The 26794-nt window shown below is 49.3% G+C and overlaps 1 protein-coding gene across 1 annotated transcript in view; it reads left to right on the forward strand.

The window, feature by feature from the left end:
- Positions 1-26794, forward strand: part of LOC144179890 (signal peptide peptidase-like 2B) — a 37844-nt gene that overhangs the window by 4291 nt on the left and 6759 nt on the right. Inside the window, exons 3-8 of the mRNA XM_077708314.1 lie at positions 2384-2444; positions 11875-11973; positions 20677-20790; positions 21700-21882; positions 23923-23982; positions 24053-24198. Coding sequence (XP_077564440.1) covers positions 2384-2444; positions 11875-11973; positions 20677-20790; positions 21700-21882; positions 23923-23982; positions 24053-24198 — 663 coding nt within the window. The remainder of the gene's footprint in view (positions 1-2383; positions 2445-11874; positions 11974-20676; positions 20791-21699; positions 21883-23922; positions 23983-24052; positions 24199-26794) is intronic.

Consider the following 26794-nt stretch of genomic DNA (forward strand, 5'->3'; position numbering starts at 1 on the left):
CATGGCAAGAAAGATGGCAGCCCAAGATTCTGCGTCGATGAAAGCAAACTCAACCTATAACCGAGATAACCATGAAGGACGTGTATCCTCTGATTCTGTCAAATTAAACTCAATGAGCGAGATCATCAAAAGACCGCCTTCGTTACTCCAGGCGTGCTTTACGAATTTAAACTTCACTTTAGTTTGCGTTCGGCCCCGCAACTTTTCAGAGAATGATGGACACTGTTTTTCGGCCTTTGGAGTGGTAAACATGCTTGGTATTCTTAGGCGAAGTCGTCGTGTTTTCTAGGACCTTTCAAGAACAGTTGGACCCGATTTTTATCCGCCCTGCGCACTCCAAAACCGGAAAAATGTCGCTTCGCGTACGGAGAACTGCTGTACCTCGGTCACGTAAGGAGCAAAGCCGCGGCGTCCGCCCAGATTTCGACAAACATGATGCCGTTTACAAGTTACGCACCCCTACCAACAAAAAGAGTAATTGGCGCTTTTTAGGGCTTCGCTCTTATTATCGGAGATTTATTGCAAACTTTTCCGGCTTTGCGGCACTCCACACTGCCCTCAGGAATAATAACGGGAATTTCACCTGCGGTAACGCCCAGCAAGTGGCTTTGGACAACCTCCATCATTGCTCGCAGACACCACCTGTATTGGCCCACTTTAATGAAGACGCTGTTGCCCACATGGCTGCCACTAATGTGAGGCTCGGCGGTGTTCTCGTCCAGTGGCAAGACAGTGCCGAGTCATCGCTTAACCTGTCAGAACCCTGCCACAGGCGGAGAGTAACTACTCGGCCACGGAAAAGGAATGCCTTGTTGTTGTAGGCGCTATCGCCAAATTCCGAGCCTACCTTTATGGACGTGCTTTCACGGTCGTCCGTGACCTCCATTCCCTCTGCTTGCTGGCGAACCCTACTGGCCGTCTAGAACGATTGAGTTTAAGGCTTCGGGAATTAGACATGACCATCGTGTACAATTCCGGACAGTGCCATTCGGGTGCAGACCGCCTGCGAAGAGTTCCGGTTGGCCCTCCACCTGCTGATGACGACGACAGAAAGAACGCTGCGCTATCCGAGTTTTGGACGCGGCTACCGTGCGTACCTATGGAGGAACGCGCCGTGACTTCAATCGACGAAAGGTGCCGCCTGTCCGGCCAGCGGGACTGGCAGCCCGTGCAGGTACCCCGCACCTTACCAGTGTTGCGTCCTTCCAAATGGAGGCGCAAGTCGGCTACACCCAGGGTGGGGTACTTTATTAGGAGACACATTTTGTGCTGTTTGTGTTACCCTCTGTACTCTTTATCCTTTGACATTCCATGCCCTCCTCTCCAAAAATAAAGGAAGAATAAAAAACCCGCCCGCATCTTACCACGGGGGGAACTCTAGTAAATGCGTCGCAGAGTGGTGGGGGTATCGCGTGAATGTTTCGTAATTGGGTATGGTTTGGGAATGGTTAATTGTTATTTCGTCTTTATTATTCTTATTTATTGAATGAAGGAGAAGTGAAGGCAAGCAGTGTAAAGTTAAAGTCTGTCTTTATTGCTTGGTGCCGTCAAGTAAAGCGTCAAGTCAAGCAAAAGCCAAGCAAAGACGCCCTTGACTGAATTCCGAACGCGCGCTCCGCCGCTTATATACACACCGCCCGCGTTCGAGGGAGAGGAGTACGGGGGAGAGACGCGCATGCGCACACTTCCGTACACAAGCGCGCGAACTTTCCACGCACCCACCACGCCGTTATCACGTGTACACGCCCTGCCGCCGTTACTGTTGAGCGCGACGCAGCGCACGCGTAGCTACGACGCATGCGCGCACAGACGCGCTCCCCCCGCACCGCCGCAGCTGTTGTTGAGAGCGACGGAGCGCACACACGCGCTCCTCCCGCACCGCCACACCTGTTGTTGAGAGCGAGGAGGGTACGGGGGAGAGACGCGCACCTGCGCCTCGACACGACGGGCATGCGCAGTGAGTGTGTGGACGGCGCCGACAACATCGACGAGTGACATCGCGAGCCTAAGAAATGCTCCGCATTTAAAAAATGTGGATAACTAACTTGCTCCATCGAAGCTGTCGCTCGGCTAAAAGCCAAAAATCTTTGAAGAATAAGCACTTTGAAGATAAGTAAAGACCTTATGTACTGGAGATCTGCAGAGCGAAATATACTATTATGAAGAGACGCAGCAAAAATGAGCCAAAACGCAACAAAACTAGCAATTCCACGAGTCAGGCACAAAAGTTGCCACAAAGGAGCAGCTCCACTTCAGAAAAACTTTAAAAATAAAATAGGAACCTGTCGAGGCGTGTGGCGTACCAGTCCTCTCAGGCGTCCGGCGTACCGAACCTGGCGAGGCATGCGGCGTACCGGTCCTCGTGAGGCGTGTGGCGTACCAGTCCTGACGAGGCGTGCGGCGTACCGGACCTGACGAGGTGTGCAGCGTACCGGTCCTCTCAGGCATGTGGCGTACCGGACCTGATGAGGCGTGTGGCGTACCAGACACGTAGAATCAGGCACAGTGCTGCTGATTAGCGTACAGACATGCACAGTTATACAAGTGCTTTAGATCTACTTATGGTAGGTAGAAAAGTTGTGGTGACGAGTCTCTCACTGACGTGTTAGCAAGGGCAGTGGGAACATTGCCCGCACTGCTGTGACATACTGTTTGTCCTTGATGAACAAAGTCACCATTGAATTGAAAAAACAAAATTGGTTTCTTTACGTCTTTATTTCTGCATTTAACAGGTTACAAGCCTTGCGACAGAAATGGCTGGATTTCTGGTGGAGAGGGATGGGGGGCCGCTGTCCCGTCTTCGAGGTGGGGTGGTCCCGAGGTCGGTTCTGCAAAGCAACGGCCGCGTCCTCTCTCGCCATAAAAATATTGAAGATAAGCCCGCCAGAGCCGGCGTGCGTCCGATGGTTGGTATTGTAGCAGCACGACCGCCATCATCAACATCAGCGCCACCCGCCGCGGTGGCTCAGTGGCTAAGGCGTTGCGCTGCTGAGCACGAGGTCGCGGGTTCGATTCCCGGCCGCGGCGGCCGCTTTTCTGATGGAGGCGAAAAGCAAAAACGCCCGTGTGTACGAGATTTCGGCGCACGATAAAGATCCCCAGGTGGTCAAAATTAATCCGGAGCCCTCCACTACGGCGCGCCTCATCGCCTGCGTTGCGTCGGCGCGTTAAACCCTACAATCAATCAATCAACATCAGCGCCACAAACATAATCAGCGGTGCAGGACCCTGCAGCGCCAGTTTTGGTCACGCGCCTGAGGGAGATCGAACGTGACCAAGCAGCTGGGCAGTCGCTTATGGACGTGCCAACGCTTAAATTAATGTAGGAAGCCGAATCCACTCAACGTCTGCTTCTTACAAATTGGTGACCGGCACGTTATGCTCTTCTCACCCAGCCAGTGTCACACTGACACGGGTACGTGGGGGGATCCACCAATACCAGAGTTCAAGCCTCGCCACGTTGACTGCAGCGGCGGGAAAAATGGCTCATGCGTCAAGCATCTACCGGGCTCCTAAGTAAACCCGAGTGCGACCGCAAATCAGACCAGCATTACGAAGAGCCTGACCCGCTTTCAGCAAAGTTGTGAGTGGAGGCGTCGCCGAGCGGCAGCTACCCAGCGACGAGTCACGCTTATCACATGGCCGGTCAACGCAACCTGGTGGTTCCCCGGCGATTTTTTCGAGCCGATCGTGCTCAATTCGGGCCATCCGACTTTAGACAAACGGCCCGAATGCGTGGTAGGGTCATTGAATTTTGTTCGTGGGCATTGGTCAATGGCGTGGACGCGACGGTGCGCGAATACCGACCCTCGAACTGTAGAATTAGCAGTGTCGTCGACAACGGGGCGCCGAAAAACTCTTGTTTTGCAAACTGTACGGATGCACACCTCAGGGAAAAATTGCCCAGTGAACATGCAAAGCCAATACTGCAAAACCGGTCAGTTTTCATGATTGTGCTGTGTACCGACAATGAGCGGTTACTAATTTTTTGAGCTCAACAAACACAACCTCAGGCTCGAGCCCAGGTATTTCCGGGGCTTTTCAACAAGAAACTCTCGTCGCGTTCAGTGACGCCCGCACTCCCCCATAAAAGTGGCGTTCTCCTCCTTATTTTCTCTCCAGTCTGCGAGCTCTCGCTCACCTTCATGTAAAGTCCTCGGCGCTTTGCAGCCAGATTCGACGATGCTGCTTCTCCACAATGCTCCTCCTGCGTCGCTCGCTCAGCTAAGTGAGGGGCACCCGAAGACATCGAGGTTTTACCGGTGAGCGCGTTTTTGGCACTATTAGGACACTTTTTCCAAGAGGCCGGCTAGGCCTATCGCTCGCGTGGCAGGATAGCTGCTAGTATGGAAATGGAACAACAGCTCGTACCTGCCGCCAATGGTGATGCGGCCGTAGTGGAAGCCCGCGACTCGGACGAGGAAGAACATAAACTCTCATCGTCTTGATGCATGCATCAAGACGATGAGAGTTTGGTAGAGAGCCAGAATTTGTCCGGAAAGGGGAAGGAAGGGTCGGTGAAGAGTTGGAGGGACGTGATATCTAGAGCGCAACGACGCCGGCACCAAAGAAAGCTACGTCTAACCGATGTCCAAACCAAGCAAGCAGCCTCGCCATCGCCACCGGGGCAACAGTCGAGACCTACACTTGGCCAAGCCAGCCATCGGTTCAATCCCCTGTCAAGGGACCTTTGCATGCTAGTCCTGAGACCCCGCAGTGGGCTCAACTTGAAGCACATCTTACCCACACAGTTCACCCTGGCCCTCCTTCACGCCACCAGCACAATCTGGCGTGAAGCGAACATACACCTGCAGAACGACCAAGCTTAGAATACTGCAACGATAAGCACGCCATCTGTTCAGATTGGCGAGATATTAATCGGTGTAACTGACATCAAAATCAAGGATGAAAAACATTCTGTGGAGATTTACAGGCTCGCTCCCGAGGACTCAGTCAAGGGGGTCATTCAAAGAGTTCCGGAAGAATTCCCAATTCAAGAAATCATAGAAAACATCGAGCAGGACGGCTTGTAGTTGTACGCAGCAAGACGGATGCGGAAAAGGTCGACTACTGTGATCCTGACGTTCGCAGGGTCAGAAGTTCCCCTCTGCGTCTACCTCTATGGAACGGCGCACCGGTGCACGCTCCAGAAGAAAACAGTACCAGTGTGTGCAGTGTGTGCTACGAGGTGGGCCACCGTCACACGGCCTGCCCACGCCCAGGAACACGCGCCTGCCACGCGCGACCCAGGTTCCGACCACACCTCTGTGGAAAAGCGCCCAATGTGCGAAAGCGCTCACGTAACGGGCGCCAAAGGATGTTCGCTGCGGTTTGTCCCTCGGTACGTTATTCGCCGGAGAGAGCAGCAGCAGCGACGACAGGCGCATGGTAAACATCAGGTGAAGTCGCAACAAGGCCTGCAACAGAAAGCATCGGTGGAGCAGCAGCGACTGTCGAGGCGGGAGCGGACTTCGAGCCAAAGTCGCAGGGATCGATCGACGACTCCAAGACTAAGGGGAGGAGTAGCTCCAGCGCTGGTTCAACTCGTGGCGGTGACGACAGCAGACAGCAGTCGAGGTCCAGCTCAAGATCCAAAAGACACCAGCGAGCAGCAACCTCAAACAGGTGAGCTGGTCACACAGATCCTCCATCATACATGAGAGCCAATTTCCCCCAATATTGGAAGAGCCTCAGAAGCAATGTAAAGAGTGCTAGCAATTGAAGTCTTTGGTAGCAAAGCAAAATGAGCAGATAGCTAAACTGCACAAATCGAAAAGCTAAGTCAAATGTATAGATCCATATTAAATAAAAGCGAGACTGAGGACTGTAGCCAAAGGGCGGACACAAACGCAAGGCGAAAGGTACCGAAGTGGGACATACAGCCAGAGCAGCCGGAACACCAAAATCCACCGATGTCAGCCGCAAAGGACGAACCAGAGTGGGTGCATCCCATGCAAGAAATGAACAACACCATTGCGCAGCTGGCGAACAAGGTATCACAACTGCTGACTCAAATTACCTCAAAGGTATCTCGGATAAACAAGCTCAAGGCCACCGTTAGTCAGCTTCTACTGGCGCAAAAGATACGGAAGGGGGTACCGTGTGCCAAGAGGGGATTAGAGGGTGGTCACACAACCAGTAGCTTCATCCCAAATCAAGATGGGGCGTCGAACTAAAAAGCCAACTGAGACCACGACAATTCTTCAGTGGAATTGCCGCGGCTTTAGAGACAAGGCAGGCGAGCTACAAAACTCACTCGACAGCGCAAGCCAGACATGTTAGTCATGCAGGAGACAAACAAAAAACCCAAACTCCCGGGCTTCGTAACGTACGTCGATCAGACGGAAAGAGGGACGGCAGTGCTGGTGAGGAACACAATAGCAGCAACTCGACATCTAACAACACAGAGGGTGCGAGCATACCTTGATTGAAATCCACATCCGAGGTATACGAAGTGTACAGAACGTTTTTTACTCAATATGTACTGCAGACCTTCGAAGAAGGACCTTGACCTGGCAGGGACATTCAGGATGCCATGGACAATGCCGGCTATAGACCTTTGCTCGTACTTGGTGATTTCAATGCGGCGCATAGGACGTTGGGGTATAAATTCTGCTCAAAAACAGGGAGGCAACTAGCTAACCACATGGATCAGCACAATTTGGCTTTGCTCAATGAACCAGGTGCTCCAACACGAGTGGGTACTACCACTGCCAGAGATACCACGCCTGACCAGTCAGGATACCTGGCAGGTATCCTGGACGCTACGTGGCAAAACACAGGAGTGAACTTGGGGTCCGACCATGACGTCCTGAAGATCATAGTCAGGGGGGGCTCGCTCCCGAGGACTCAGTCAAGGGGGTCATTCAAAGAGTTCCGGAAGAATTCACAATCCAAGAAATCAAGAACTTCACCCTTCAGGGCGAAGTTCTGAAAAGCACGGATTGCGAACTGGGACAAACTTCGGACAGAACAGGAGGAGGGGGTAGAAGAGGCAACGACGGAGAGCACGCCCATATGGACTCACCGTTTTAAATTGTTTATGGATGTGACGCCAAGGCATTTGTAATCTTTGACCTCCGAAATAATACAATCTTGAATTTTATAAAAACGGCTGCTGGGTTCCTTTTTTTTCTTGTTATGCGCTAAAAAGCGGTCTTTTCCTTGTTAAATTGTATACCTCATTACTTAAACCATCCGCATATACCAGAAACAGCACCTTGTAGTCAACAATAATCATCGAAGGATAAAACCTCTTTAAAACCAACCCAATCGTCCGCGAACAACCTCAATGAAACGACAGCTGAAATAACAAGACAAATCGCTCACGTAAATTAAAAATAACAATGGTCAAAGCACGCTTCCTTGCAGAACTTCAGAGGAAACACTTCATACATGTGAAAAACAGTTAACACCAACGTACTGTTTTCTGTTCATAAGATGAACCTAACCATCGTAACACAGAGAAGGGAAGTCCTATAGATTCAAGTTTGCGGAGCAGTTTTTTATGAAATACCTTGCTAAAATCCACAAAAGTAATCTCCGCCTGACAAGCTGCATCAAGAATGCGCAATAAAGCATTTACAGTCAACAATAACTATGTATTGTCGTCGACCAGCTATTATTATGGACCACCAGCTCTTCCTCACCGGCTCGAGGCAGCGGTGGCGGGTTCTGCAAGTCGTCTCGGGAAAGATTGACACTCTAGCTGTGTCTCTAAATATCTAGAATAGCTCCGAGGGAATGCGGCGGCCGTGGTGACCTCTCCTATGGAAATTGTCTTTTCATCTTTAGTATTATCGTTGCAGTTTATTTTACATGCGCGGTAGCGCTTGACGACGCCGCTAGAGTTTTCTTTTTTTGCTAAAGCCACTGCGCGAGCCGCGAACTCGGCGGTCTCCGCGAGACACGCACTCACGAGCGCTCGGCATTTTCTTGGTATTTTTTCTGCAACGGCGAACTTTCGCCAAGTAACGACAGCTATCCGCTGTTAAAATTGCTGCTGTTCGGCCGTCAGCTCGCGTATTAACTTGCCCAAAAGATTTTTCTCTGTCGGTCTGAGAATTCTTTGCCCCCTTGAGTGACCTCACTCGGGCTATATATGGCAGCTGTTGGCCAGCTTTCTACCAGTTGCAGCAATAACCACACTCGATAGCCACCTAAAAAGGACACAGCGCGGTAAATCATCAGAAAACATCGCAGCCAGAGAACCTAGAGGGAAGAAGGAGTCAGCAGGCAAAGGAACGGGGACTATGTTTGGGAAGTTGACCCAACAGGATTCATAAAGAAAATCCCGGGCCATCTCCGCTAACGTGAAATCTGGGAAGGGCGAAGCATGCAGTGTACAAAAGTATTCTTGGTACCTTGACGTTTTTGCCAACGGAGATGAAACCGTTGGAGTAGAGGCGTACAACTTTGCTGTAAAAGTTTCTTGTCTTTGAAGCACGAAGCTATCCAGCGCGAGGCGTAAACGAGTGTGTCGGTGTTTTAGATGCGAAGCATCTCATGCTCGGGGCTGTGTCCCTCCCTCCCTTGTTGTCGTTGTCCGCCGTCCGCAATCTACTGCGCATGCGCGTCTCTTCAGCCCCGTCAGCGTTTGGGCTGACGTCAGCACAGTCCACTATAACAAGAAGTAGTTAGGCGGCGCCCGATTTCGATCACACGACTCTCGGGTCGCAACAGGAGGTACGTGGCCCTCTTCCCACTGCGCAACAAACCGAGACGGGAGCATGTGCTACGAACGCGCCTCATGTCCTTCACTCATTCAAACTACATCAAGAAGCTACTGATACAACGAAGGCACGCGAAGCTGAACGTCAACAGAAACGACGAACGGAAAACTAATGGGAACTTAAGTCGACCCCATGGCTGCTTCGCATACTACTCAGGGTTCCCTACGAAAAGATGGTGTAATTTTTGGCCTGAATTTTCCTTCCTGCACGTGTCGGCGTTGCACTGCCACTTTTGTTTCGCTTACTATCGTAGAAATCAACCCAACGAGCGTTCCTAACTAAATGAAGGCGGTCGCTGCTGGTTAATTACGTATATTTTGCCTCAAATGTACCTGCAGTTTTTTTTTTTGCGCTGAAAAACGAGGAGATGTATGATGAACGCCAGCAGTTTGCGAGTTTCGAACGCTTATACCGCGACTGCAGCCGCTACGACGGAACGCCGTGGGGCTCTACTTGGGTCCAGCGAGCGTGCTCCGGCGACAAGGCGAGCCTCTAAAGTGCTCTTACGGACTTACGGGCCGTAGAGGTGACGAAGGGGCTGCTGGAGTAGTGGTGGAGGAAAAGTAGGGAAGGGATGAATACGCAGGCGGAGTAATCATACGAATGAGAATTTAAAACAGTGGGAGGGAATGAAAAAAGGAGATGGAGCGATGGGAGTTTAAAGCAGGGGTGACCGGGAGATCGGGGCAGCAAATGTATTAGGTTAGCTAGAAATAGGGCAAGTAACTGGAATAAAACAAGCAGGTCTGTTGCCGGCAAACGACGCCCGATTCAAAGGGAGATCCAGTATTCATGATCATCAGCATGTCAAACTAGGCTCATAATACACACGGCGGGCTGCTTCTAGTTTTTCGCTGTATTTCAGAGTCCTTCGCCGTGATACCGCCTGTTGCTCACCCGCCGATCTTGCAGACACGACCCACTTTCCTATTAATGCAAGTTATATAGCCAGTTTGCCTTTATTTGACCTACTAAAAGCTAGCGTACATGACATCTGGCCAACACAAACCATGGCAGTTGGTTGGGGACCGCGTCTCGCTTGCGGCTTGAGCTATCAGAATCGCGCGGACTTCACTTGTTGCAACCTCATTTTCTTCAAACTATCTCAGATTTACGATCAGTTTTTTCAGCTCGAGTAGGCCCAAGCAAGCGTACGTATGTCAACTCTTCCACAGCGGCCGTGCGCCAACGGTGTGTACACGCCATGCAGGGGAAATCGGAAGACCTGATTGGTTTCTTCTGTTTGCCGCTCGCCGCCGATTCGCCGACGACGAACTTTTCTGATCCAGCTAGATCGTCAGCGGACGATGTTTTTTTCCGCCGCCAGACGTTGTTCGTCGTCTTTTCGTCGCATATTCGCTCTATGTATTCTTCCCTTACAGAGGTCATGAAGACAAAATACAAGTTTGTTTTATTCGAAAGATTTCGTGTTTTATATTGCCCCCACCAGTTCTCCGGATGCAAACGATGTTTTATTCACTGAGAAATTGATCATTTTAAGTTAAAATTTTGATTTTTCCGCTGCAATGACATCACAGGAACCGACCGCTCTGCAGCCGATTATGAAACCTTCTTTGCCTCTAGTGAACCTAGATGGCGCCACCATACCGCGGCAAGCCGTTTTCTGCTTTTGGTTTGCGTTTGACCGTATTTAAACATGGCTTCTTTTTTTTTTATGAAGAAAATAATCGTTTCGTGAAACATAGTGCCCTCTCGGCAAATATGGTCACGTAAGACACCGTTGCTTGCGTCAATCGGCCGGTGTCGTCTGAGGCAACCCCAAAGCCCGCAGTCCTGTGCAGCTAAACCAAGCATAGTGCGCGCAGTACCAACAGAAGTACGCATCGGTACTTCTGTGTTTACGTGTGCTTTCGTAACTTCTACTGTTTGTCCCACCATTCTTGCTGATTTAAAAAGAATGTGCGCTAAATTTAAACGCAAATAGCTCGTTCTGCAAGCTTATTGCCTAATTTGCGCTTGCTTTTTCCAGCCTCCGCCAATCGCAGAGCCGGCTGGTATGACATCATAGGTTCTTTTGCGGGAAACGAGCTTGGGTCGCATGGCCATTCCCTTTTTTCCTAATTATGTAGCTTATTTGAGCGAAGTTCGCGTTAAAAGTGGTGTCAGTATGATTCTAACGAGTCAATCTTTTGAAAGAACCAAACTTGTGTTTTGTCTTCATGGCCTCTTTAAGGTATGTGTCGCTTTCTCTACCGTCCGGCATCACATCTGTTGCGCCGGCGAAAGCTGGCAAGCCTTTCCGGTTGCCGGCCCGTGCCGTAGGTTGCTCCTTTGTCCCTACGCTTACAACAGCCCGTGTTACCACTGCCGGTCACGCGGTGCGGTACGCGTCGGTGAGCGGACCGACCACGTCTCCCTCGCTGCTGCGTGCCAATCTGGCCAGCGCGGCGCAGCGCGCGGACAACGGTGCGCCGCGCATCGGATTTTGCACTGACCGAAGAGCCCACTGGTTCTGCGCGGCGACCACGTGTACACTTGTGCGTGGTGCCTTATCTCCCCTTTCACCTGAAGGGAAGTACGTACATGTCACCCATGTGACTGGGAGGTTGGCGTAAAATAAAAGTCTTCTCTCCGTACCCTGGGCATATTCCTTTGCCGCCCCCTACTCCACCTGCCCATTAGAGGACGTGTTGAGTTGGCACGGCAGGATTTCAGTCTCGTGAGCGCAACTAGCTCGAACGCACGCTGGTTCTTCGCACCGAGTACGATTTCATGCCTCGCATAAAGCCTAGGTTATGCATTTTGAGGTAGAGAAAACAGGTGGTTAGGTATGTAGCCAGACCTTAACATGAAGGAATGGTATCTCATACCATGATCGAGCCCAAATTTATGAGAAGATATGACGGGATTGGGAATAGAAGAGGATACGCTTGTAGAAAAGCTTGTGCAAAAAATGATGCTCTTTTCTTTGGGGTATTAATACGCATAGAAGCAGTAACTGAGACTAATGTAGGTTAGTTGGGTTAAGACACTGTGCGCAAAAACGCATGGGTGAAGAAGCCACTGGTCTGCTATCTAATGTTCGAATTGGCCATCACGACAACAGAAAAGACTTCTGTTGAATATTTTTTCAGAAGTTATAACCGCTTTTCGTGTCATTCAAGCTCTTTTGTCCCACCAGCCAGAGACACCCACCCAGTCGGAGCAGGAGGAGCCTGATCCTTCAGCGGAAACGGCCGAAAGGAAAAGCTCCATGGACGAGGAACCCGGCATGGACGTGGTGGGCGCTGCTTCCCAGCAGCCGCTTTATACGGGGCCTGTTATGCGGCCTGTGTACCCCTTTCCTATACGGCCAGTCATACAGGATACGCCTTGCGCCTTGAAATATGCCTGTTATGTCTTTGACGGAGCAATATCAACATAAATGTAATTGCAGAATCAATCACAGATGAATACACACTGGGAAACTTAATTATGTTGTTATTTCAATCATTGTTTGATTCAAAATTACGCAGACCGAAGCTGCGCGATGTGTGACAGCGCTGACAATGAGCTATGTGCCACAAGTTCTTCGAGCGCGCCATAGAAGTTTTATCTGGAACGCGCGTCTTCGGTAAACGGCATCTTCCGTTGCGACAGCTGTTGCCATGTTTGTAACAGCTTGGTATTACCAGTCTGCCAGGATCAGTAAACTACCAACCATCAAATAAAAAGGGTGGTTTTCTAGTGTCTTCCTAATGTTAGTACTCTGCGCCCTGTCGCAAGCTCCGTGCTTACATCGGCTTTATTGTTTAAAGCTACGCTTTTTATATGGCAACTTGTCGCGCTTTCAGCAGCACCTTGCCTACGTACGTGGCTTGTGTAAAAAGAACACAAATTGGAAAAGAGAACGAGTCGAGGAAGTGCTACACGTATGTAGATTGAGGTGCGGTTGCGTGCGTGCGCCCGTGCGTTTGTGTGCGTGCGTGCGTGCGTGCGTGTGTGTGTGTGTGTGTGTACACGCATACACACACACACGCACGCACACGTGCACAACACACACGCACGTACACGCACACGCACACACACACACACACACACACACACACACACACACACACACACACACACACACACACACACGCACGCACGCACGCACGCACACGCAAACGCACGCGTCTGTGTGGGTAGAGGCAATGGTGTGGGTCACAATAAATGATGACAAAACATTCCCCGGGGCATTCAATTCTGCTCACGAGCATTGAAGGCGAAAGCCAGGCAATAGTTATAACAATTTAAGTGATATATGGCATTTGAATCTCTATCTCTGCTTTGATTTTGTTGTCTATTGGCGCGAATTACTTCAACCGCCTTCCTTTCTCCTTTCTCTTTATGTGACTCTCTTCACATTCGTCTCATTGTCTTACGGCGCGAATTACATCAGCCAGCCTGCTGGCATACGTCACAGCTTCCCTAGAAAATACGGATTCGGCGTGCCTGGCGTACACCTTCTCTACTCCCATGCCATCGCGTTCATGTGTGACACGTCACGCACTCTTCCACAACTTTTAGACTTCCGAATCGTAGTTTTGTTAATTTTAAGATGCGTGCACATTAGCCGCTCAATGCTCCCGATTTCTGGCTAATCCCCCACGTGGGTATGTGCCACGGAGAAAGGAACAGCAACGACGACAATGACTTTCGTTTTGCCGCTGCCAACGTGCGGAGATATACAGCATCAGCTGGTTGAGTGTTGGGCTGCTACTGTGCAGTATCGGCTTATAATCCCACCGGATCAAACGTGTTTTCTTCGTTTACTTTTTACAGCGCCGCCCATATTATTCAGCGACTTTTTCTGAGATTTGGGCACTTGGGCTATGGTCAAACTACCGACGTAACAGCCATATCGTGAGCTATGGACGTTGAAAAACAGCGTTTTACACATTTTGGTTGGCTGAGACGCGAAATGACGTTATTATTTCACGATATTACGACTATTGCGACAGCAGTCTGAACCTGGCCTTAATGCTTCCGCCTTGGTATTTTTACGTAGCCCAGGCCCCCGGGCCCCAAGCTACAGTATAAGTGGCATATGGCAGATCAGCACCATAGGCTGTAGTGGCTCCTCCAAACCTAACCACCTGGCTGCCAAGAAGCAGCGGCATTGGAGAAGAAAATACACAACTTATTCAGCCACCTGGCATCATGCCTTTTTCTTTTCGTTTTTTTTTTGTGTATTTTGACCATCATTACAACCGCATAATAAAATACAAAAATACAAAACATAGTAAAATTTTCACGTTTCCTTCCAAATATCTTCGCATTTTCTTCAGAAATCTTGATTCGTAATTCTTCAAGCGGTTATGTGCCGGCATGCATTTTACCGTTTATTCTTTGAGCATGAATATCTGAATGCGAATACGAAGTAACCATTTACGCGAGATTCCGTCATCGGCGTAACCGAGTGATGGCTCCAACAATGGCCCACGGCGCAAGAAAAATTATACTGAACGAAGAACATTTGATAGCATTGGGTGTGCGATTCTAAAACCAGGCCTGCAGAACACGAATCCTACCAAAACCAGTTGCGTCATGGTCGATCATTGGCTGCAGCTAGGTGCGTTGCGGCCTTAGACTTAACAACTTGTTAGACGCGTACGGAGGCCTACAAGTGTAATTTGAGCGTGTTAAATCGTAGAAGTACCGGAGAATGTTCGCGCTAGCAGGGTACATGTAGGGCTATCAAGAGTGAAACAGAAACAACAGAGAAGTAAAAGAAGCCGCGTTGAAAAAAAGACAATGACAGCGGTTACGTGATGACAGAACCGCACCACCGGATCCTGGTCTCCTAAAAAAGTAAACTGAGCGCGCTTATTACAAAAGTAACGTAGTACTCTTACGCTACTAGCGTATATGTCGGGCTAACGAAGATGATTGACGGTCGTAGATAGCCTGTCGGTCGTAGATAGAGAGAGAAGCCGGAAACGATACAATAGGGAAACTATCACGACGATGATGATGAGACAGAGAGAGAGAGAGAGAGAGAGAGAGAGAGAGAGAGAGAGAGAGAGAGAGAGAGAGAGAGAGAGAGAGAGAGAGAGAGAATAAATTTAATAGAACGGTGATGCTAACGGCAATAGAGGACACAGCCATACCAATTGAGCCGTTGCTGCTCCCGGTGCTGTCCCTAATGCGATAGACTTTGGATCGTCTATTTAAGCGGCATATTTAAAACTTGGTCGCCCACGGAAGCATGCTGAGAAGGCGATGCAAGGAAACCCAAGAATGAAGCAAGCCGAGGAAACAGGCAGGCGCTCGCCTGCAGGGCGAAGATTTTATGCCAAACCACGGCCTTCGCGATCGACTGCCGGCGGCGCGCCGTTAACGGCGCGCCGCCGGCAGCCGATCGCGGAGGCCGTGGCCAAACATATATCGGTCTAATGATGAAAACATTGTCGCTCCAGAAGATGACATAACCAGGGTATGGCTTGAAATACAATGTGCTGCTTTCTCGTTTCTGCATGCAAGAAGTCTCTTGCAATACGATTCTATCAGAATCCGACTTTATGGTCAATCCACATTTGGTCACAAGCGATCGGTGAACGCTAAACAAACAAGCACAATTAGTATATATTTCGCAACTTCTGATACATGGTGGTTCTTTGGATTGGGTATGCGACATTCATCAAGGAACATCAACAGCGCGCCATTTGTACGAATATGAAGGAAGCGCCGATTTTCGATGTGATACTGCCCCAAGAGAGCACGCCTGACACGGACTAGACGTCCCCTAAGGGAGCTACACACAGGAACTCTAGGGCGGCTCGACTGCAAAAACGTTTGTTGTTCTATTTTGAGTTGTTTGGAGGTCCCGACGGGGTCAGCAGGGGTGGTTCCCTTGGTCCAGGGCTCCAACGGCCTCTGCTTATTTGCGTGCCCGCTGAATAAGACTGATCGGGTCGTCACAGCAGTCGCTGGCCCGCAGTGCCTCCCATTGCTCCGCATTCCGTGTTTCTGATAAACGGATGGCCCGCGGATACGAGTGCAGCGTTTGAGGGACGGCCGGCACTCAGCCCAGTTGACATTTTTCTATTGCGAAAGTTTGCCATACTGCATAAGTAATTATATACAAATACTATCCCGCATGCCGAAAGAATGCGAACGAGGGCCATGGTGTGGACCCCGTATCCATGAGAGAAAATACCGACCGCCGTCTGAAGTAACGGCCAATCCGCGGTCTTTAGATAGGAAAAGGATACTGTCGCAGCTTGCCCTATTGGTGCAAGGCTTGAAGAACAGCAGAGCTGCCCGTCGACCTCGCTTCTCCCCACAGTGACAGCTGATCCCAAGAGAGAGGGAGCAGCCAGACCCCAGCAGTGCAAAGCCGTTCTGGAAAGAGAGAGAGAGAGAGAAACGACTTTTACTGATCCCGTTTCAGGTGACGCTCGCAGGCGTCAGACGGGGTGGAACCCTATTCACGAGTCCCATACGAGTCCATTAGCTCCTCGCCCCTGGACGCGAGCTCTTGCTGCGTCGACAGGTCGGGGCTGGACATCAAGATTTCCCATCGCTCGGGGGGGGGGAGGGGGAAGCATAGGGAAGGTAGAGGATTCTTGAGTTGAGTGCACTCCGCCAGTATGCGTGGCAGAGTGCCTTCAATCGTTTCGCAGAACGGGCAGATGAACGGCAATGTAAAGCAAATACCATTGGTGTTTTATTCAGCAGCAATCGTCATCATCCCTGTCACCGTCGTCGTCCGACAGCAAAGCCGCGTAGGGCCGATTCTCTTGTAGCGCGTCATCGCCTTAGTAGAGCTGCTGCACTTCGTCAGCTGATTCGGTGGCTGTCTCCACCTGTGGATTGTGGAGGCATGGCTTGACAGATTTGTAGTCGCATTAGGCGCTTCCGGACCCGTGGCGCGCCCGTCGCTACACGATAACCACGACGAAGGCGGGAGCTCCTCTTGTGGGTGCGCTGCTAGCCTACGCGCAAGCCTGGAAGACGGCGGGGGTTCCTCACGAGGCGGATGCTCGCGAGGGCTCGGTATTCTTTTTCTTGCTAAAGCCGCTGTGTAAAGGCCGTGCAGGGGACTCGCGCCGGTTTTCCTTTGGTATTATTTTTCTGTGAACGCCAACCGACCAAGCTCCAGGTTAGCTTTGCTGTTAGAAGGCGACGGCTAGCAAAACTCTTGAGTGTGAGACGCCCGGCCGGTCTTGTACGCCCACGAAGGTCACCCAGCTACAGAGCGGCAGTCTCCGCGCCGTCATCATGATCATCATAATCGGTGTGGGTATAACCATCAGTATCATCATCAGCATATTTTCAGCGTCATCTTCAGCATTCATCACCATCGTCATCGTATACATACCCAAGAAAACTGCCACGAGGTGTACTTATATCTGCCGCAGTAGGGCCAACTGCGGTTCCACGAGCTCCCAAGCGCGAGATTATCGCCGGCACGAATCGAACCCGCACGGCCAACACAGCACCTCTGCCTTCTCCTCACTGCGAGGCATGACGACGTCGGCGCAGTAACAGACTGCCAGGAAAAGTAGCGCAGCCCTCCTCCAGGGACAGTGTCGGTCGTGGCAGCTTTCGCCAGCACCGATTCTAAAGCTCACAGATCGAGCGATATCAGTGAATTAGAGCAGCGTGGGACACGACCACGCTGTCCGTCATCGGTGTAAGTTCCAGTGCATTCCCTAAGGACAGTAACTGATTCTCTGCCGTGGAACGGTCTTGGTAGAAGAGCATGGCGTCGACACGTCCTATATCCCCTCGTAGATGCTTTACGGTCGGCGGCTGCAGCGTCCACGTTGCCATGGTGTTCCTCTCGCTTGTAGCACTTTCCAAGGTGAGATAGCTTCGCTTTCACTATTGTGCGAGTTTTTTTGGACGCTATGATGCAGCCAGCAATGTTGCGAAGTGCTTTGAAGGGGCCATGAAGACAAAACACAAGTTTGGTTCATTCAAAAGATGTCCTCGTTAGAATCATACTGACACCACTTTTAACGTAAACTTCACTCACATGAGCTACATAATTAGGAAAGAAAGGAATGGCCATGCGACCCACTAGCTCATTTCTCCAACAGAACCCAAGATATCATACCAGACAGCTCTGCGATTGGCGGAGGGCGGCAAAAGCAAAGCCGAACGAGCTATTTGCGCTTACATTTAGGGCACATTCTTTTTAAAGCCCTAAGAATGGTGGGACAAACAGTGGAAGTTACGAAGGCACACGCAAACATAGAAGTACCGATGCGTAGCGCTGTTGGTACTGCGCGCACTATGCTTTGTTTAGCTGCACAGGACTGGGGGGTTTGGGATTGTTTCAGACGACACTGGCCGATTGACGCAAGCGACGATGTCTTACGGGACCGTATTTGTCGAGCAAGCACTATGTTTCCCGAAACTATTGTTTCAGGAAACGACGGCAGGCCTGACTTCTGTACAGTTTCTCTTTTTGCTGAATATATAGTATTATTATTAATAGGGTGCCTATCGGTGTGATGAGCGCGACCACGGACGGCGCTGTGAAGCGCGTCTCCGTAACGTTGGCTTAGGGATTCGTGCAATTGTCTTCTGCTTTACTCGGGCTATCATCCCATGCTGTTTCCTTGCGCTCGGTTGACTTTTCAGTATACAGAGCCCTTTAGATGAGCGCCTTGTCGTCGTAGCTCGCTCGCTGTACCCAAGTAGAGCAACAGGGTGTTCCGTCGAGGCGCTGTCATCGCAGCATACCCCAGAGGCTTCGAAAGCCAACCGGTTTATATAGTCATAAGCGTTCAAAACTCGTGAACCGCGAGCGCTTGTCATACGTCTCCCCGTTTTTTAGCGCAAAGAAAACTGTAGGTACATTTCAGGCAAAATATACGTAATTAACCCGCAGCGCCCTCGTTCATTTAGTTATAAACGCTCGTTGGGCTGGCTTTTACGATAGTAAGCGAAAAAAGCGGCAGCGCAAAAAAAAAAAAGGGCCCATCTCCCCGCGAGGGGGACTCGAGTAAATGCGTCGCATAGGGGGTGGGTGTATTGCGTTAACGTTTAGTGTTTGGGGAGTTGGTGGTAGTGAATGCGTTGTATCAGCAGCTTCTTGACGTAGTTTGAATGAGTCAAGGATATAAGGCGCGTTCGTAGCCTTTCATTCTGTGTCGGTTTTGTGGCGCAGTGGGAAGAGCACCATGTACCTCGCGTTCCACCCACAGGTAGTGAATGCGTTGTATCAGCAGCTTCTTGACGTAGTTTGAATGAGTCAAGGATATAAGGCGCGTTCGTAGCCTTTCATTCTGTGTCGGTTTTGTGGCGCAGTGGGAAGAGCACCATGTACCTCGCGTTCCTCCCACAGGTAGTGAATGCGTTGTATCAGCAGCGTCTTTACGTAGTTTGAATGAGTCAAGGATATAAGGCGCGTTCGTAGCCTTCCATTCTGTGTCGGCTTTGTGGCGCAGTGGTAGAGCACCATGTACCTTGCGTTCCGCCCGCAGGGTCGTGGGATCGAAACCAGGCGCCGGTAAGTATTATTTTTTTATATACTGTAGGGGGAGGGGTGCGGATCTGTTGTTGAGAGCGAGGAGGGTAGCGTGATGCGGGAGAGGAGGAGTGGGGGAGAGGGCGCGCCTGCGCGCTGAGCTGTTGAGGACGCACGGCGGACGCTACATGTGAGTTAAAGAAATGCTCTGCATTTAAAATGGCGCGTCCGTAATGGCGCAGAAAGGCCCCACGCGCAAGAAGAAAATGGCGCGTCAGAAATGCCGCAGAAAGGCTCCAGCCGCGCCAGACAAAAAACGGCGCGTTCGAAATGACGCAAAACAGCTCCAGCATACGAAATTAAAGCAATCACATAAAGAACAGAACTCCCGCTGGCACAGTTTCAGGCAGGGGGCGCGCTAGCACTGTGAAGGCGGGACATTCCAATTGGATGGTCTGGTAGGAGTCAGCGGATAACGGCGGTACAGCCCATTATGGCAAATCACTGCTCTGCACTTCCGACAGCTTTCCACTAGCTGAAGGCATAATTTAAATTACAGATTTTGATACCACTCAGGAAGAAACAGTAAAGTGTTGGGCACAGAAAAAACATTAATCTAGAAGTCAACAACAATAACAAAAAACTAACACAGCTGTTTTATTTCCTGCTGTGCGATGTGCGTGTGGGGGCCCGCTGCTTGGTTCGTAGCATTAGAGATTATTGAGTCTTCATAAGAGCACATCAAAGATACTTTACGGAATCCTACGTATTTTGAAGACTTATCGAGGACTGAACGTCACATTATGACCTAGAAAGGATGACGTACACTCAATCTTCTGACCGATGATCAAACGAAAGTTGTTCTCACTCTCCTCATGTGTAGCAAACTTGCGCGGAATACAGTTTGAAGTTAATCAGAGGTGTCAGAAGCTGGCAAAATAACTGAATTACTGGAAATACGCTTTTAATGCACGAAATCATCAAAGCTGGTGATTTCTAGCACAGGAACCGGTGCCCCTCACAAGCACTGTGTAGAAGACGACAGCGGCGCGAGTCGCAACGCTCACGTCAGGACTCAGAGGGCGCCACTCAAGCATATCACCGCCAATAGTGCTGCCGGAAGACAGTCTAGACGTAGCGTGTGTGTTTCTAGTTCACGATTCTGCTCGCTTTCGCAGAAAGACTTAAAGTAATGGTGAAAAAGCATATACGGTTCTGTATTGCTTTTTTTGCAGGAAGCTAGCGGTGTTATGCCCTGTACTGGCCCCGTGAGCCCGCAGCCACCATACATGCGACAGTGTGACACTCTGAAATTCACTAATGAGATTTGAAATGTTGAACGACGGAAAGAAAAGCCGAAAACCTTTGGGAGTGTTGCCGGTTAAGTCTGATTTCCCCACGTGCAATCCAAGGTTCGCCATTCACATTGGGACATATATATTGCGTTCAATTTAAGCGCTTACGTTCGACTGAAACAAACTGCCGTCTGTGTGTTTGAACTGAACGCACTGCACTTGAATTGTGTACATGCTTCAGGGAGACGACAGCAAGCTCGCGATCGTGAGCTTATTCACGGGGGCTTCGAATGGAGCGTTGTGCGTAAAGTACTTCCCAGCTTTCAAGGTGCTGCCGGGCGAAAAGTCGGAAGCGGTAAGCACTTCATCCGCTCGCATGAATGAACCATGTGCATTTATTCACCGCTTTGTCTTCTGAATTAGCCTTGTTGTTTTAGCCTGCCGGTATTGTTATAACATTCCCTACGGTGAGCGCTTTGTCGCTAGGCGACACCACCAGCCCCGCCCTGGCAACATCGGCAGCTGAGCACAATCGATGTCCTAGATTTGATAAACGGTTACTGCTTAAAATATTTTCGACTGCGGCAAAATGCGACTGCTACATTAAAACATATAAATTACTGCTACTAAGGTGTGACTTGACTTTAATAAACGGGCTCATGCGCAGAAACCCTTCCCTTTCCACAGAAGTGTAAGGGGTACAAAGGTGTGACTAGGCCATTTTCATTCGGTGGTGAGACAACGGACGTGCTAGGAATTTGCTGCTTTAGGCATTCAGTTCAGCGGCTTCGCAAACCGTGCGAGCTACACCGTACGCGTTTTACACCTTAATAACAACACGAACAACAAAAACGTCTCAATAACTCGCAATTTAGGGATGTAAGGCACGATAAAGGATTTAGCGTGGAAGTGCCCTTGGCGCACAATGTTTGAACTATTGCAGTATCAAAGTGCCGCCACCCACGATTCTGTCGGGCTGGTGTGGTCGATTTGTATGGCTTTGAAGAAAAGTAGATATTTATTTGTTTATAAATTTGTTTGGTTTTGTATTTATTTGTTAGTCGATTTGTTCGCTTATTTATTTATTGTTTATTTGACTGTTTGTTCATTAGCAGCACATGAGCGAGAATCCCTCCGTTGTGTAAAATAGCTCTATGAATAATCGGAAATGCACTAATAACGAAGTTGAACTGCCACAAACTGCTTTAAAAACGGGACATGCATGCACGAAAATCTTTTTCTTTGTTGTTGTTTCGCTGTGCAGACGGCCCGGCCCCTGACGAACATGGTGGCGCAGGACGGGTGCCAGCCACTGCGAGGCATCAACCTCACCGACGCCGTCGTTCTCATCAACGACAGCGGCCGCTGCTCGCTGGAGAATGTGTCGCGCAACTATTACAACGTCGGCGCTTACGGCCTACTCGTCGGTCTCAGCGACAATGTACTGGTGAGCCCACCTTAACATCAGCTATTAACATGGGAGCCGTTGTAGGCCGACCCTTTTTGTCCGTCTGCTGAAGGTCGTGCGTCACGCAGGGGGGGAAGGGAACAGGTTCCCAGAGCCGCCGGTGGCCTCGTAGAATCTGGTTCCCAGACCCACCGATAGATGGCGCAGTGGTCTCGCCGGGCGAATTCCTCTCCCTCTAGTTAGGGGAGGGAGAAGGAAGGGAGCCTTCCACCGCTGACGTCTAGATGTTGACCCCTTTGCGCGAACCGTAGTATTTTCGCGGTGATGGCGCTGCCATACATTCGAGTCGAGTACCACAGCTCCCCTCTGTTTCAGCAGAATTCACACTTGTTGGAGTTGGAGTTAGGTTTTCTATTGTGGACTGCTTTCCCGTTGCTGTTGAGACGAACCGGAGACCGAATGTTCACAATAATACAATGTTCATTGGTTCGAACTATCGGTACTCAGACAGGTATTTTTCGTAAGAATTTTGTATTTTTGTAATCATTGGTTCGCAAAGTATTTACAATATGCAGTCCTATATGTAAAAACAGGAAGAACAGCTTTTTGCGAGTTAGTGATCCCGGGGGTATTGACTGGACGAAAAGACTGTGTATACTCAGCATGATTAAGCAAGAAGTTTCTACGCTTGCTAATTTTGTATTCTGGGGTAATTTCTCGGGTAATATCAAACGACGCGGAATTGGGGAACCAGTAGTTGAGCAGCACTAGCCTCGGAGTAGTACACGTTGTTGTTTCTCGCAGGATGACGCTACCTACCGTCGAGAGTCGTCCGATCCAATTGACATTGTGGTTATGTTCTCAAGCAGAACGAGGGCCGTTGGTCTCGTGGTGAGTGAGCAAATTCACCCTGCTTGTATTTGTGCACCGCTATTTTGTTGGGAACACACCACAAGAGGTAAAGCGACTGCAGAGGAACAGGTAGAAAAAAATCAGCAGACGCCCATATAATACAGCGGAGCAGTGTATGGTTACGTTTCCCTATATTTTTTCTATCGCGGTTCGAACACTGTAGAGCGCCTTCTATGAGGAGGCGGAGAACTGTAAGGCATGTGCCGACACCTTGCGTGGCGAGAGGAAAGCTGAGAAACCATCCATATTACATAACGCTCCGTGCTAGGCGCGATTATGGATTCGTCTTCCCCAGAGAATGAGGAAGGCGTTGACGAAGTCGAACTCCGCGAACGTAAACGCAAGTGGTATCGACAGATGCGGTAAGGAAGTAACGAAGACTGATTGCCTCTCTCTTGTGTAGGCTGCACTTTAAAAAAAGGGTTGTGGCATTCACTAGCGGAACAATAAGTTACTTGTCCCAGTGTACACTAGGTACTCAGTAGCTGGAGGTGGTAAATGCTCCACTACTCAGGTTTACTAACTGAGCAGGCAGTAAGCCCCACTTCCTTTACTAGTAAATTCCTAGCGATGGCACCCGTGTGAGCTACATGCGTTTGAGCTACTAAGTGGTCATGCATAACTTAGTCATAAGCACGACCTTAATCTCTGTAGCCCCGGGTCCCCAGCAGAGCCACGGGGTGGGACGGGGTGTTCTGTAGACTACGGAACAGCAATACTCCTGCAAGGGGAGCGCTTAACAGCTACGGTTTAATACGATTTTTCAAGGATGCAAGCGAGAATAGCGCGGGATTATCCGTAACCACGGATACCAGTCGGCCATACAGACATAGATGAAATTTGCCCACGCACTCTTAATAAAGGAGGCAATAAAAGGGCAGTAAAGGCCGTATTTACTAACTCCTTACGAACCTTACTACCCCGAGGTACGGCACACACTGCAGGCTCTGCCGCTAGCAACTGCATGGTCTGGAAATCAACTGGGTGTGGGAAGTAGTATACACTGAAAACCGACACAGGTACATGACGAACTATCTTTCACCACATGAACCCTATTCTCTAACCTTCGCCTCTTACCTCAACGTCTCCCAGTGGATACCCGCTATCATTCTCTCTGCAAGTGTCCCCACAACCCTTTCCCCCTTTTCCTCCCCCTTACACTGGGAGCAAGCCCTGGACAGCTCCGACATAGAAGTGCAGTTGGCACTAACCAACGGGGCCGCCCAGGTCGCCTATATTTCGCCTTTCGTTTGGTGATCCTTGTGATTGTGCAAACCACGTATTTCACCTTCCGCAGAAGTTGCTTGCGCACCTCGAGCCAACAACTGCTCTGACGTTCACGAAAGAGTACGAGCTGGACGCGGCGATAGCGCTCATCTGGTTCATCGCTGTCTTCTGCGTCGGCGCGGGGGGATTCTGGGCAGGATCTGAGAGTCACCATCTGTAAGTTGTACTGCTCTTCTTGGCCAATTTTTAACCCATCAGAAGGACCTTGGTCGACTCACCTAGACCTTTGGTCTTCTAAGTCAGAAAGTTGAAATCAATGTAAACTGCTTTCTGGCACCTTCTTGTCCCATTGGTTCGACAAAGGCCGTTGATGCTATTGAAAACGAGTTCACCAGCCTCCGAAGTCGCACGATTGTCTAACAACTGGTTCTGGATCATCAGATGTTTCGATTCGACACAACCAAAAAAATCCCATAACTTCTGCAAGGAATAGATGACCGCAGGCAGAACTACGGTAGAGAAACTAGCTTAGCGACACCCTGAGTATGACGTACAATGAGGGGGAGGAGGAGGAGTACAGAGCATTTGAGGTGCATGTTATAATCGCTCTGCTTGTAATATGAGTGAATAGTAAAAGCAACATAACGAAATAATCGCATCATTGTGTGGAAAGGTAATACAAGGGCACCGTAAATCCCTGGATATAACCTTAGCATTCAATGTGCCGAATTTCAGACAGAGAAACACATGAACACTTTAAAGTCGTTGCTGCAAACGTGCAATGAAAATAATTATATATATTGTGTTTTCGAGCGTATATACCCCCACCAAAAATGCGAAAATTTTATTTGCAAAGTAGGCGTTCGGATAATACACGAGGTTTTCATTTAGTGCAGCTTCACGGCAATACGCGTTGCGCAGTGGAGCTCCTGCGCAGTAACACTGACCAAGCCTTCCATGGCAGCGATTGAATAAAACATACCAGGACAAGGACTGCAGCTAAAGTGACAGCTCTAGAGAGAGCACTGCCGCTGAGTGGATTGGGACTTTCGCCTTGCAGATGTATTCTACTTGCTAAATATACTCTTTTTCTGTCTGCATAGCTTGTGATGTGTTGCTCGAGCAGTACCTTTGGGGCAGTTTTTCTTATATCAAATTTGCGGACAATACGCGACGTTTTTTTTTTGTTTTTTTTCCCGGTGGGCTGAAAGTAGAGGTGCGGATTATATGCAAGGCGGGTTATACGTGCGAAAATACGGTATATTCGGGTCTTCCAAAACTTTAACTTTCAGTGTGGCGAAAGCTGCTTATGAATTTCACACAGTTATTTCCAGGCATTGTAAAACAATGGCAATGGCAGATGAAGAAATGCCGATCTAGAAATGCCGATCAGATCGGGTTCTGTAATATTTCAGAATTGTGTTTATTGTGTCTATGCATTTTTTTCTATTGTTACCTAATGTATGTCATGAGTAATATTATCTAAGAGTGTGTACACTGATTCATTGTTGTTCATATACAGGTGTGTTTTTACATCTGCATATATCTGTTAATTTCACGTCTATATTAGCATGTGTATGCTTTTTACCGTTTCCAAACAGCTGCTGTGTTTACGGGCTGCCAGGCACCCGTCAAGTGGTCACTGACCGCTTTTTCGCCTGGTGGACCCCCAACACTGTAATTTTGGAAGTAAACTTGAAACTTTAAGCTTGAAACTTGAAAGTAACCCCTGTAGAACGGACGTACATTTGGTTGTCACTGTATATAACATTCCTGGATATTTTAGGTGCATCTTTAAACTCTAGGAGGTGGGACAGCTTATCAGTGAAGGCAATGAAGCTTGCAAGTTCAGAGAAAACTATATATCAGATGCACCTCGTAACCTGGCGTGGCGTATTTTGTCGTGAAAGCACATAACTACATATGACCAACGTAGCGCCAGCGCTAGAGCAATGCAATGAGATTTTTCTGGAAGTTTATTTTATTGCGCCCCTATTTCGCAGAATTTCGTTGCATCTAAAACGTCAGATTTCCAGAAATACTACGCTCACTAAAAACATCGGCAGAAAGTCAGAGAATTGTCTACTAATGTGTTGCAGTCTCATGCGGCTTGTCTAGGGTATAAGTTCTTTGCAGCCAAACATGGCTATGAGTAGAGAAAGATGTCGGACCATTTTGCTCTTTTATTTCTTTTCGCGAATGATGCAAATATATACAATTATCGCAGTGAAGTGCCTTTACTTCGCTAATTATGTATTTTTCTGAAGAATCAAGGCGTACTGCAGAGTTAATTTATTTACGCTATTTTTGTTGATATTTTTTACGTTCTTTTGCGGACCTTTTTTTTTTTGTTCATTTTTTCGGTTTTGCGAGTAGATCTATAAGATGCATATTTTTGATTTTCTCGCATCATTTTTGTGGAAATATGATTTTCTCTATTTCTTCTGTTTTTTGTTTTTCAATATAATGTTCGGACAGTTCTCTCCATTTACGCTATTGTAACGATTATCGGTGTTGTTTTCTCCAAATCTGCGTTTTCGTGAAAATGCAGGGCGTTACGCGGCCATGGATGGGCGGTTACTCGGTAAAGAATGCTACGCAGTGAAAAGTTAAACCTAGTTCTGAAATCTGAATCTTCTGAAACAGCGGAGTTGTGGGGCTCCTGTGTCGGTTCGAACATCGAGGGGTGCTCAACCGAAAGCGGCAGCGCTGCCACCACGCAAATTTTGCGGTGCGCGGAAATGAATCGGCAGCTAGGAGAGGAACGGGCCCCTGAGAGACCACTGTGCCCTGTACCGGTGGGTGTGGGAGC

The sequence above is a fragment of the Haemaphysalis longicornis genome, unplaced genomic scaffold, assembly GCF_048455015.1.
Source record: "Haemaphysalis longicornis isolate Haplotype H1 unplaced genomic scaffold, Haemaphysalis longicornis Haplotype H1 scaffold_4, whole genome shotgun sequence".
NCBI lineage: Eukaryota > Metazoa > Arthropoda > Arachnida > Ixodida > Ixodidae > Haemaphysalis > Haemaphysalis longicornis.